Source organism: Aythya marila, assembly GCF_965140915.1.
Source record: "Aythya marila genome assembly, chromosome: 1".
Classification (NCBI taxonomy): Eukaryota; Metazoa; Chordata; class Aves; order Anseriformes; family Anatidae; genus Aythya; species Aythya marila.
In genome coordinates this window covers 205,493,697-205,506,252 of record NC_139042.1, presented here as the reverse complement: position 1 = coordinate 205,506,252, position 12,556 = coordinate 205,493,697, and the positions used below count along the sequence as shown (strand labels likewise).

At 42.6% G+C, this 12,556-nt stretch overlaps 1 protein-coding gene across 2 annotated transcripts in view; it reads right to left on the bottom strand.

Moving 5' to 3' along the window:
- EXOC4 (exocyst complex component 4) overlaps positions 1–12,556 on the bottom strand; it is a gene marked incomplete at its 5' end in the record, with an annotated part of 369,114 nt that overhangs the window by 87,444 nt on the left and 269,114 nt on the right. For both annotated transcript variants that reach the window (XM_082751522.1, XM_082751523.1), the window contains one exon: positions 10,670–10,889. In XM_082751522.1, coding sequence (XP_082607648.1) covers positions 10,670–10,889 — 220 coding nt within the window. The remainder of the gene's footprint in view (positions 1–10,669; positions 10,890–12,556) is intronic.

Here is a 12,556-nt window from a genome sequence, read left to right as displayed (position 1 = left end):
AAACTGAAGTGACATTTTTAGTTGAGGGTGAGCAGGTTTCCCCTGTCGTGGATGGAAATATCACAGTGGCTGGACAGAGGACGGGGAGCTGCTGCAGAAATTTGGAATTGCGTTGTTTCCACCAAAGTGCAGTGGAAAACAACATAGCAGGAATTAAATACGAAATGACATGTTAATACCAAAAAGGGGTGTTCAACCTGTCACCAAGCTGCCCTTAAAACACTTTCTGACGTAACTCTTCAAGGAGAAAATGGACCGTTAAGCAGAGAAATCTCAGTGCCTTTTTGCTAGAAGCCTTTTGCAACAATCAGAGCTTCTTTGGTGGCCTGAAATGTTTGGTTTGCTTCATCTTCAAGCCTGTTATTGAGGCTGACGCTATTCACACAAATGGGAGTCAGATGCAGCTGAATGACTGTATCTTTTCTTGTCCTTTAATGTTTAAAATGACTGACTTCGGACATTATTTAGAGTTAATGGGATAGATCTCATCTCACTTGTGCTGGAAGAAATCCAGTGTAACTCCATTGACTTCAAGGTCAGCTGAGATCAGAATCTGGGATTCCATCTTCACACAATTCAATGCTCTTCAATTTTCTCTCATCTTTACCTTTTCCAGCAGCTATAATCAGCACCTAATTAATTAAAATAGAACAGAGCCCGTGGCGGGGCTCTCCCATAGAGTTATATCGTTTTACTCTATTTTCACTCCATGTACCAGTTTACCTTAGAGAGGCACAAAGTCCCCAAATGCTTTAATTAGAAGAGCCAAGAATAATGGTTGAAATTCCCCAGCAAGCCCTGGATCGAGCCCACAATGACCACAACGGGGGCTGCAGAAGGTGGCACCACCCAGCAGCTTGATGGAGCAGCCCAGTGGGTAACACAAGGGAAGAGCTTTTGCCCTCTGTAAGGTAAAAATCACAGCACAAAAGCAGATCATTTACCATAAAAAAAAAAAAGAAAAAAAAAAAAAGAAAAAAAAAATTACCATTCTGCTTTGTTTGTGTGCAAAACTATTATTTTTTTTTTGGAAAAGAAAGGGTCTATTTACAGATTAGTTCTAGGAGGGGAAATTTTTAATTTTCCCTCTTCCCTCAGTTCTTTCAGATGTAAGTTAGAGTGCTATTAACCTTTAAACTGCTAGCAAAGTTTATACGCTCTCACAAAAACCTTTCCCTCTGCCAGCAGAGGGAAGGAGGGGAAACCCGCTGTGCAAGAGGGAATGCTCTGATCACAGCATCCGTGCATCTGTTTTTTGGTTTTCAGCTCTCTTGTTGACAAGTCCCTTCCTTCAAAATCACAGCTACTTCTCTGCGGTCCTCCCACTGAATGGGGCTTGTCAGGGAGGGGTGGCCCCTGAAGAAAAAAAAATAGCTTTCTACCTTTCCTTTTAACAATAGATTAATCTTTCTTTTGTTCTCTATGAGAACTAGGTGTCATATTTCAAAATGCACTTTTTAAACAGGTATAATTAAAGCTCTGCAAAAGGAAGGAGGCAGAGAAATTAGCAGCAAAAGTAATAATAAAGGCATTTTAGAGCCTGCATGAGCTGGAAGGTACTTCATCCCTCCCCCTCACAGCACAGCTACAATTACACTCCATGGTGGGAAAAAAAAAAAAAAAAAAAGTAATTATAAAAATGAACTTTTCTTCAAAAAATGAGCATGTTGTAAAAGGATTACTCCTTTGAACATCCAAGCACTTCAAAAGGAGGATGAATTAGTGCTGACAACTCAATAAAGTAGCCATCAATTATTTAAAATGCGATGGCTCTTCTCATACAGCACTTCTGATTAGGAAAACATTTAAAAAATTAGAAATTAGAGTTATTCTTCCTAAATGAAATGGGCTCAGGCTTCAAATGCAAGGAAAAAAAAAAAAGTGACTTTCAATGAGCCCAGCAAGAATGCAGGAAAGTTTATTTTCTTAAAGTTGTCTATAAAGTATGTTGTGGGAGATTGGATTTGGGATTCACAAAACAAGTCAGGCAAAGGGAAGAGAAAAAAATATGCATTGTTGGGATGAAGAGACACCACTCTGTGCATGGACAGTCAAAAAAACCCCACCCCAAATTAGCAGAGCCAAGTTTCGAAAAGCAAGCAATTAAATTTTGCTCGTGAAAAGACAGTTAAGAAAGAGAATCTCGGTGGGCTGTTGGCCACAGAGAGATACATGCCTCCTGTAAGTGCAGTTCATCACACTTTGCCTTTGTAGGTACTCACAAGTGGATGCTAAGAGCCTTCTGGACACTGCAGATACGGTCATCCATCACAGAAACAACCCTCGTGAAGTCAAAACACTGATTTAAAATTGAAGAAACACCTAGGAAAAAAGGTAGCTGGAGGGAAAGAAGAGAAGCTGGGTAAAGCGGAGCTTTTGTGATTGCAGTGTCTAAGCTTTCACACTTACTTTTTGGAAGCACTCATGGGTCAATGAGGGCTGCTTTGCCTCTGCAGCCCTGGGACATGCCCTCCTGCCATGGGCACTGTACGCTTAACGAGGTTACAAATGAGAAATGTGCAGCTGAAGGTTTAAACAAACAGGAGTGCGGCCAAGCCAAATGGCTTCTCCTCTGGACATAAAGATAACAGGGGCTGTCTCTGACACCAGCTATGTGGGCTCAGCCATGTGAGGCAAAATGAGGATTTATGTGCGCAATACTACTGGTGAAGGAGCCTGTCTGGGCTGTTTTGCTAATTAAAATAATCAATCAAAGCCTGTGACCGTAGCTGGAGAAGGTACATTTGTTTTAGTCCCAACTTACGGAAAAATTGACTGCAAGAAGAAAACAAATACAAAATAAAATAAAGCATAGAGAAATCGTAGCGGTTTTATCAGTCCAGCAATTACTTGGTGAACTGCCACGGAAAAACAGCCACATGGCCCAGGGTGAGGATGAACACAGTAAATGCCACAGCAGCAAAGTTCCCTTAAAAGGGTTAATCCTGCAAGATGAGGATGCTTCTCTGTGTACCACTGGCGTCAACGAGAGCTGATGTGCTCAGCATCTCGGAGGCATTCCCAGTACCATACTGGCACATCCCATACACTTGAATCACTGTGCATCCCCACTGACTTCTGGTCAGACAGAAAGAGTTGCATGCATGATGAGTGCAGCACTTTAAACTAAAATCCGGTCAAAAGGAACTGGAAAGAGGGAAGCAAACAATGCACATAGTTTCTCCCATTACCCTAAAAAAAAAAAAAAAAAGTTAATTCAGGAGCAAAAGAAATGGGAAACCCTTCCAGCTCAATAGAAACTGCATCTATGGAGACAGGATTAATCATTAATCCAGAAGCTGTACGGGGAACTGCAATGACACAGACTGGACACACTGAGATGTCCATCCTCGAGGCCAAGAAGACAGTGGTAGCTATTTTTTTTAACTCTCTTTTACATTTCTGCCATCTCCACTGCACGAGAATTGGAGTATGTTTCCCTTTCCACTTTGGCTAGAGTCCTGCTTATCAGACTAATGACCAGAAAAAACAGAGAGACACAGAAAATTCACAGAGGCAAAGACAACCTCTCCTTGCTCTCATTCCAGCTCCCAGGGTAACCTTGAGGGCTTGATGCCCCTTCTGCTCCCTGTGAGCAGCTGATCCCCACAGCTTCATGTTGGCCATGCAGCAATCCATCTCTCCCTTCGCTTCCTGCTGCTTCCCATATAGACCAAAAACTGAGGATGCCTTTGATAGCCGGTAAAGTCAAATACGTCTCAAAAAAGGCAGCTCTTGGAAGATCGGATTGACAGAGTGCTAATGTGGTTCCATCCCTGTCAGCAGATTTGTCAGAAACCATTACTTCTCTCCTGCTTGTCCACCAAAAAGTCCTGCAGCCGAAAGATCAAAAGAGACAGCAGCCGATCCACACCTTCCAACCTGCCCTGAAAACACGAGGTTTGACCCCATTCCTGCTGGGTTTCTCGCCACCAGCAGCTCAGGAGGTTGTACTTTTCCAACCTGAAGCTGCTGGTTCCCAAGGACATTCAGAGCAATGGTCATAATTTTTCTCAAACCCAGAGCTTACGGTTGGACATGCAGCTTTCCTGGCCCAGGTTGTCTTCTAAAATAACCCAGCAGACAAAGCCCTGAGCAAGTGGAGCTAATGACATGAATTCACCATGAAGTATTGGATCCTAGGAATGATGTTAGTTGATGTAGTACAAACACAAAGATTTAGAGAGAAAGCCATGCTAGAAAGGCAGTCTTTGAGGAGCAAGTTTTACCAATTAAATTCTTGAAAAAACCTTTAAGATTTACTGATGAAAAGCCCGATGTAATTGCTCAGGGATACAAGACTGGGTGATCTCTTTTTATTAACTGGTCTATTTTTCCCATGACATCTTTTGATTAGACTCATAACCCCTCCATAGACACTTTCATCTCTAGTACTGTCAAGATCACTGTAGCTAGATTGACCCTAGTAGCACAAAACAGGGAGGTATACTTTAATTACACTGGAATAATTTAAACCAGAGATCAGCTATACCGAGAAACAACCACAGGCAGAAGTGGATGTAATATGGACGCTGGATTACTGGATTTGCCTCACATTTAATGGAGCTCTGACACATACATGTAGAGCCATAATCATCACAAGCTGGAAGGGACCCACCAGGATCACCAAGTCCAACTCCTCGCTCCACACAGGACCACCCAAAAACCAAACCCTGTGTCTGAGAGCGGTGTCCAAACACTTCTTGAACTCCGTCAGGCTCAGTGCCATGACCACGTCCCTGGGGGGCCTGTCCCAGTGCCTGAGCACCTCTGGGTGCAGAACCTTTCCCTCACCCCCAGCCTGACCCTCCCCTGTCCCAGCTCCATGCCGCTCCCTCGGGTCCTGTCGCTGTCCCCAGAGAGCAGAGCTCAGCGCCTGCCCCTCTGCTCCCTTCGTGAGGGAGCTGCAGGCCGCCATGAGGCCTCCCCTCGGCCTGCTCTGCTCAGGGCTGAACACACCTGCTCTGTCCCAGATGCAGAATCTGGCACTTGCTCTTGTTAAACTTCATAAAGCTGGCGATCTCCCAGTCCTAGAGTTTGCCAAGATCTCTCTGCGAGATTTCTGTTACTTCAACAGCTCCTCCTAATTTAATTTAGTCTGTAAACTTAGTACACATTTGAGTCCTGCATCCAGATCATTTAAAAAAAACATTAAAGAGAACTGTCCCTACAATGCAGTCCTACAGAACCCCAGTAGTGACTGGCTGCAAACCTGATGTAACCCCACTTACTACGAGCCTTTGAGCCTGACTCATTTACCCATTGCTCACTCACTGTATTATGTATTTGTCTACAGTATGTTTTACATAGATGCAAGAGCTGAACTGTGTGTAGTAGGCTTCGCGTTTCCACAAAGCAAAAATACTATGTCATTTAAGTGAAGATTCTTGGTCTGTTTTGTGTATCATACACATGACATAATGAAGGACAAAAGTCAAAAAATGTGGCTCAGGAGACTCAGGTTAGACCTAGGAAAAAACCTTCCATCAGGAGAGTAATGCAGAACCATTTTCCAGAGAATCTCCATCTCTGGAAGTTTTCAAGACTTACTGAGAGTCGTGCTTCCTGGGCAAGCAGCTCGCATGGTCCTGCTTGATGACCTCTAGGCACCCCATCCAACCAAAAACATTCTGTGATTCTGAGAAAAAGCCTTGACTGATCTGACCTGGTGTTGGCCAGAGTTTAGTTTTGGGCTGGAGGTTCAGACAGATGAGATCAACCTCTAGAGGTCACTTTTCAACCAACATTGCTATGATCCTACGATACTGGGTATGTACATATTCAAAAATGGTTATTAAATATCTGGAAATACTGGTAATGATATCTATCATATAAGAGATACTTGGTGAGGTGAACAGAACAAGTACGTGGTTTCAGGTGATCACATTTGGCACCCAACTTCCACTGCTTGGGATCAGGACTTGGGCTTTTACATTTCTCTGCTTTGCTAATTTCTAATAGAGCACGTTCCAGGTAGATTAGCCATGATTTTACTTGCTCTCAGAAAGTTTGTTTCAATGGGGAAGCGATTCTCATGTGTTGTAGATAAAAATCACATGGCCAAGAGCAGCTTGGTGTTGAGTCTCAGGTCATGAGATACATGGCATATTAACCTGGATTTACAAAGTGGGGTTATATGGATTCTGGCCAACTCCAATGCGGCGTTGCACCTACCAGTGGAAGAGACACCCAGGTACTGTAGGGATTAGTAACAGGCCACAGAGACCTCAGATGTACAACTGCTTCCTTTACATCCAACCTGCGTCACATCTTTAGCATGGTTTGTGCAAACTGACTTTGCTTTTCTGCTCCTGGAGAGTAAGAAAACAATTCTGCCTGCAAGGAATTTTGCTTCAATAGAAGTATGTGCAACTTAAAGCCATCTCCTACCTAGGCTTTACTGAATGTGCATGTTAAACTTGATTTTTAAAATAAATTGAAGCACTGCCATAATGGTTTGCCTAAAGCTAGCAATTGCTTTTATGTAACTTACAGCTCCACGATCAGCCTCAGTGGAGAACTTACACATCTGCAGATGACTTACATGGGAGCCTTGTAAAAGCTTCCACAAAAGCCAGTAACTACTCCAAATGTTTCCCCTAGAGGAAGAATTATCTAAAGAAATATTTAAAGGAATAGGGAGATTCAGACTCCCACAGAGAGATAATTTTGTCTCTCATTTCCAAATGAAAAAGAGGATTCAGGACTCCGGGGTTCAGCTAGAAACCCTGCCACCGACTCGGTCAGTCTTAACCTCTTGACATTTTAGCTGTACAAACAAAACGAACACACCACGCAAGAGATGAAAACGCCTGCAAAGCACTTCATACTGTTTCAGACACTACATCACCATAAAATAGTTGAAATGCAAGGACCAGAACCACAGGTGATGCCTCTGAAGCTAAACTTGTCCTTGAATGGGAAAAATCCAATTGATCAGCCAAGCCTGGGCCTTAATGGATTTTGATCGCTGGAAGCCAGCCTGAAAAGACAACTAATTTGTTTACACTAATAAATAATAACATCTACTTGCTATCATAGCATGCACCCACTCACTACTGGTGAGCCATTTAAATGCCACTCACTGTGACCATTCTTCTTCTTAATACCCAGTAATTTGACGGGAAGAAAACATGCCAAAGCCACCAGCGACATCTCCTTGGAAAGTCACAGGCGAGTGACTTTGTGTGCAGGGTAAGCGGTGTGGGCGATGGGGTAATTAGCTCCAGCAAGTCATTATCCTGCAAACAGCTGCACGCTCTGACTTCTGAAGGAGTTGTTTTTGTTTTTTTTTGCTGGGTTTTCAGCCGCTGGAGCACTGCCAGAAAGCTCTCATGCCCGTCATCTGCGCAATTCTGTGCTAAAAAACAATGGTCGTGCTGATGTTTTGAGGGAAAATCCCACTCTGCTGGTACAGAGTTTTATGATAGAAGCAACGTGCACTTTTTTTTGGATGGAGACAAGGTACCACACATCCAAGGCCACTGGTAATAGCGCCCACCTAGCTGGAAAGATTTATCACTTCGACACGAACCGTACAAGAACAGGCTAGAGGAAGCTGTCGAGCTGCTTGTAGCCTAATTTGGTATTGATTTAAACAATTACAGCATAAAGTTTAATGTGGAATAATTCTGAAACAAATTAGTTTCATGGTTATTCAGTCCCTCTTAAAAGGAGACGGATTTACAATATTTTACGTGTAAAGCTGGAAGAATGGAAAATAAAACAATCCTCCTCTTTAACTGCAATATTTACAACGGGCAGCTGAATTCTTTTTTTGGGGGGCATAATCTTTAAAGAACTGGATTCGTCTGTGAGGACACGATGGCAGAGGATGCTAGAAAACCTCTCATCTCTAAGCTAATTCAGTTCAAACATGTGCTGATAGTTATCAAAAAGCAGCTATTATCAGCCTGTGCAGTGGGAACTGATAAATCCCTGCAGTCGTGTTCAAATCACAGCTCTAGCTCCTGTTGCAGAAGCTTCTGAAAGATCTTCAGGATAGAAAGGAGTGGCATGGCTGAACCATGAACCCCTCCACAAACAACACGAGGCAGGAAAAAGTAACACAGCCCCGGGAGAGAGGTGCAAGGATCATTCATGCTACACACCATATTTTCATTGTACCCATGATGCGATGAGGGCAAAGATTTCAGGCTCCAGCACTGTCAATGTAGTAATAGCCCTTTTTCTTTTAATGTAAAATCAATAAAATTATTTTAGGGAGCTATTTGGATGACTTGGTTCAAAGAGGCAGCAATTTTTCTTCTCTTTCACAAAATTACCCTTCTATAATGTCGGGAACAGGCAGACCTTCTGACCATGTACATTTTGACCAAGAATAATTCCAGTTCAAAATGATTTCCATCCATCATGAGAAGTAAATTATAGGGACCGGACGAGAAAATTCCAACCCATTCTGTCTCTTCAACCCCAAATGAACTTTAAGAAAATGTATTGATATAACACATTGTCATTGGCTACCAACGGAGCTACAGTCCACAGAAATACATTATTGCATTAAGAACCCAAAACAAATTTGTAAGGTTAACAGCCCTCATGGTCCTGCTCCAAAGCTTACATGCTAATATTACTGTAAAATACTTTCAGCTCTCAGTAAGGTCAGACGCCTGCGCAGGCTGAGTTCAGGCTCTCAGCCGCTTTGATGCTCAGAAGACAAAACAAAAGAAAGGCAAACAACACACAGTACAGCAGAATACACCTAATTATTTCTATTATCCCCAAATTAACTTTAAGCAACTTCCACAATGAAGCCTTCAAACTATGAATAAGCAGAGTTTTGCTTCTTATTCTAACTCACAGTTTCAATCTTTAGATTGTTTTCTTGTTGTGGAAGCCTGAACTGCCCTATTTTTTTTTTCTACCCCGTTCTGAAAATCAAGGTTTGGAAGACTTCTACAAGTGTCACAGATTTGGCCGATTTCTCTTCTCCTAGGCACTTGCAGTGGTGAGGGATTACTAGCACTGCAGGTAACTGCAAAACAAGGGTGTATTTTGTCATTTCTTCCCCTCTCTGCTGTGCCTCTGCTATCCCTGCCCAGCCAGTGCATTTGAGTTCTTGATCTATAAAACTCCTTCTGTTCTCATTAAAGTTGTTTTCAATACTCAGCTGTTGTTTCATAACCACTCCTGCTGCGATTTTACTATAACATCTTACACCTGATTGGCAATACTTTTGCAGTGCCGAGGGAAAAAAAAAGACAAATGTCATCAAATCCATCTTCAGCTCACAAGAGGGCTCAACATGAGACATCCAGTCATAAACTGCTCTCGTTGCAATGCCCTGTTGCAAACATTGTGCATGCTCAGTGAACGGCGAGGCTGAAACAATTTTTATGTTGGTTTTTGTTTACAATGGGTTTTATTCATCCACTTCTCAGTTTTGATAGTGGAGTTTGAGAACGCTGTTAAAGCTGTATCTTGGGAAGAAACTAGTCCAGGGATGCTGTGCCTGCTCCACGACATCATTTTAATTTGTGGAGATTTTCTAAACCATGTAGAGAAGATTCTGGCTCTATTCTAAGGATCCCATTCCCCTCTACAGACTTCTGAAAACTCTCAAAAGGAATCTAATTTTGCTTTGCCTCTGAAAGAACCATCCTATACCCATCCCCAAAGCATCCAGATAGGCACAGCTTTAGCAACCATTAATAAATGCAGAAAACCTAGGGACTTCTCCCAAATAATAACACTAACAACAGCTATTACTGTTATTAGATATCATTAAAATATGCACATACTTTAATGATATAAACTAAGGTGGAAAGCAGCTGTACAAATCTGAGGAGATGCACTAAGTTTCTTAAGAACATTGTAAATATTATCGATCCCCGAGGAGACGATTTTATAGATAAGAGGGAATTATTTAAAAGGATTAAAAGAGCTTGACCCAAATCACAGCAAGAGTCGGAGCTGACAGTTAATTCATTCCTTTCAGTCCCATGCAACAAGTATAATAAAAGAATATTTTTTTGAGGCTTCTGAACTGTCCTGTTACCCATGTAGTTAGGCTGAGAAGTGTGTTTATTGCTATTATCACTGCTCCACATCAGAGCTTTAAAATCTGTTTCATAAGAGACCTCTCATATAAATACTCTTGACTTCAAAGCAAAATCTCTCAAATCTCTCTTATCTGGCTGAGGAAGCAATACAGCTGCCTCGCTGCACCAGCACCACATAAATCACAAACACACTGCGCTTGGGAGGCAGCAAAACCTCGTCTCTGCTCCTCCCTGGTAGTTTGCCATGTGTGTTTAGTCCAATTGCGCAGCTCTGTGATTTGTGAGCATCCCCAGAACTTCTAAGGGAGACACACATCATCAAAAACCTTGAAAATTAGCTTTTTCTGTAGGGCTCTAAGGCTGGTAACGAGTCATCATGATGGCAGCCAGGTGCTTTAATAATGGGATGTGTCAGGCAAGATGTAAGGATTCCATTAGTTGCATATTTGGCATATTTATCAAGAGAGACACACTCACCTACGCACCTGTGTATAGAGAGTGGAAAAGGAAAGACTATGTATATTAGAAGTAACACTGCAAGAGACTGCAGTTAACATTAATAGACAAATTTTGTGTGTTTGTGTCAGATACACAACTGGGTCGTGGTTAGATGGACAGGAAGAGATCACTCAGATCTCAGTTCCTACCTGCAGGAGAGGCCTCTGCACCCCTAGGATCTTCATGGTGTCTGCATTAGCCAGGATCTTGAGGGGATCAGATGCCTTCGTGACTCCTTCGATTTCCTTGTTGATCTCAGCCAGGACCTGATTGAGGAAGATGTTCTTGATGTACATGGTGAGGAACTCACGAAGTGGACACTGTTTGGCCGGGCCGAGCTCCATGGCATGCTCTATCTCCTTGATAAATCTGGAAAACACAAAAGGAAGAACGCAATGTAGTTCAACCACGTAGTTAAAAGTGTTTGTGCTGCATTTCCAATCCCTACATCTGAGAGCCAAGCACCAGCACTGGGGGAGACGAGACAGACCATGATGTGAGGCGTGAGGTGTAGAAAAGATTTATAAGGTGGCCATCAAAATATCCATAAAATGCCAACAGCTGGTGAGACGGACTCGATGGCTGGAGAAGGAGAACCGACAAAATGAAGAACTGGTGAGAATCCACACCCTACACATGATTCCTGTTTATCAGTTCAAAAATCGCTGGCTTTGCTCTACTTGAGACATACTGGAAAGACCTCTTCTTTTAAAATAACCCCCCCAAAATAATCAGGATGTCAGAAATCACTTTGAAAAGGCAAATGTCCTTCTGGGGTTGGTCACTCAATTCCCACAGGTGAGTTCTCCATCTCTAAAATGAACATATTCTAGTTCGAAGTCTAGAGATACCACAAAAAAAAAAGAAGCAATGCAATGTATATTATGCCACTGTCATACCGCATTATGTCTGTCTGTATTATGCTATATTTTTATTATGCGTTATTGTTCCATTCTAGGATCCCATTTCTGCGTGTGCAGAGCAGCAAACCGATTCTGGGAATATTTTAGCACAGAACGTTTGCCATCCCCTCCTGCAAAATATCTTTATCTCAGTGATGCCATCTGTTTACCAGATAGGAATTTCTACTAGAAATTACCCCATCAGGTCTTTCATTTACATTTGAGGCAACAAAATAAGTCTTCCCTTCAAATTTGTATCTATTTAACTAATTAGGGATTGAGTATCAGTGGTCTTAACAGACTGAGATATTGTGAGATAAACATGGATGGCAATTGTGTTGTCTTTGTCATCACTGCATGCATGTGCTTTCCTCTCTGTTATATTTTAATTCCCCTTCTGGATGGGCTGGGATTGTTTTCATCTTTGATTTACAGATCAGTAGCAGAAGCAAGTGTTTGAACCTGGATGTCCCAATGTACGTGGCATCACCCTCTGCACCCTGAAAGCCACCTCTTCTTCACTACAGCCGATTTTTTTCTGTCGATTGAGACATTTCTAACAGTTTCAGAGTGGCTAGCATTTACTAGGGATGACCTCGCTAAGTCATTAACTTAGGGATGACTTTTGGGGAATAACCATATCCCCCAAACTTCAACGAGTTGTTTCATTGCCTGTAAAGTTTCAATCTCCACGTTCAGCATTCCAGAGGCAGCTTCCCTTCAAAGGACTGACTCCAGAGCCCCTGTCCATCACAGCAGCATGATTTCTTTCAAATCTAAACAATTTGCTCCCTAAAGCCTCTGCGGTGTTGACTCCATCAGTCCGGAGCGACGCATTTTGGCGACGCAGATATTGCTTCGGCAGAGGGACCCTTCACATGAAGTCTGAAAAACACCTCTCCAAGGAGAGATGCTGCATGGGGAGAAGTGCAGAGGACAGCAGTTTTACTCCTTGGCTTTCACAGATCGATAATGTGACTAGGCTTTATCAAACGGGGAAGCTGTGGAGTCATTTGGGAAGGGAGCAGAGCGACCACCCCTGAGCTTATCTCTGAAATAATAGGACTAATGTCACCAGCTCTGGGTGACAAACGCTGATGCTCTTAAGGGACTGCTGTCACGGCTGATGGAGCC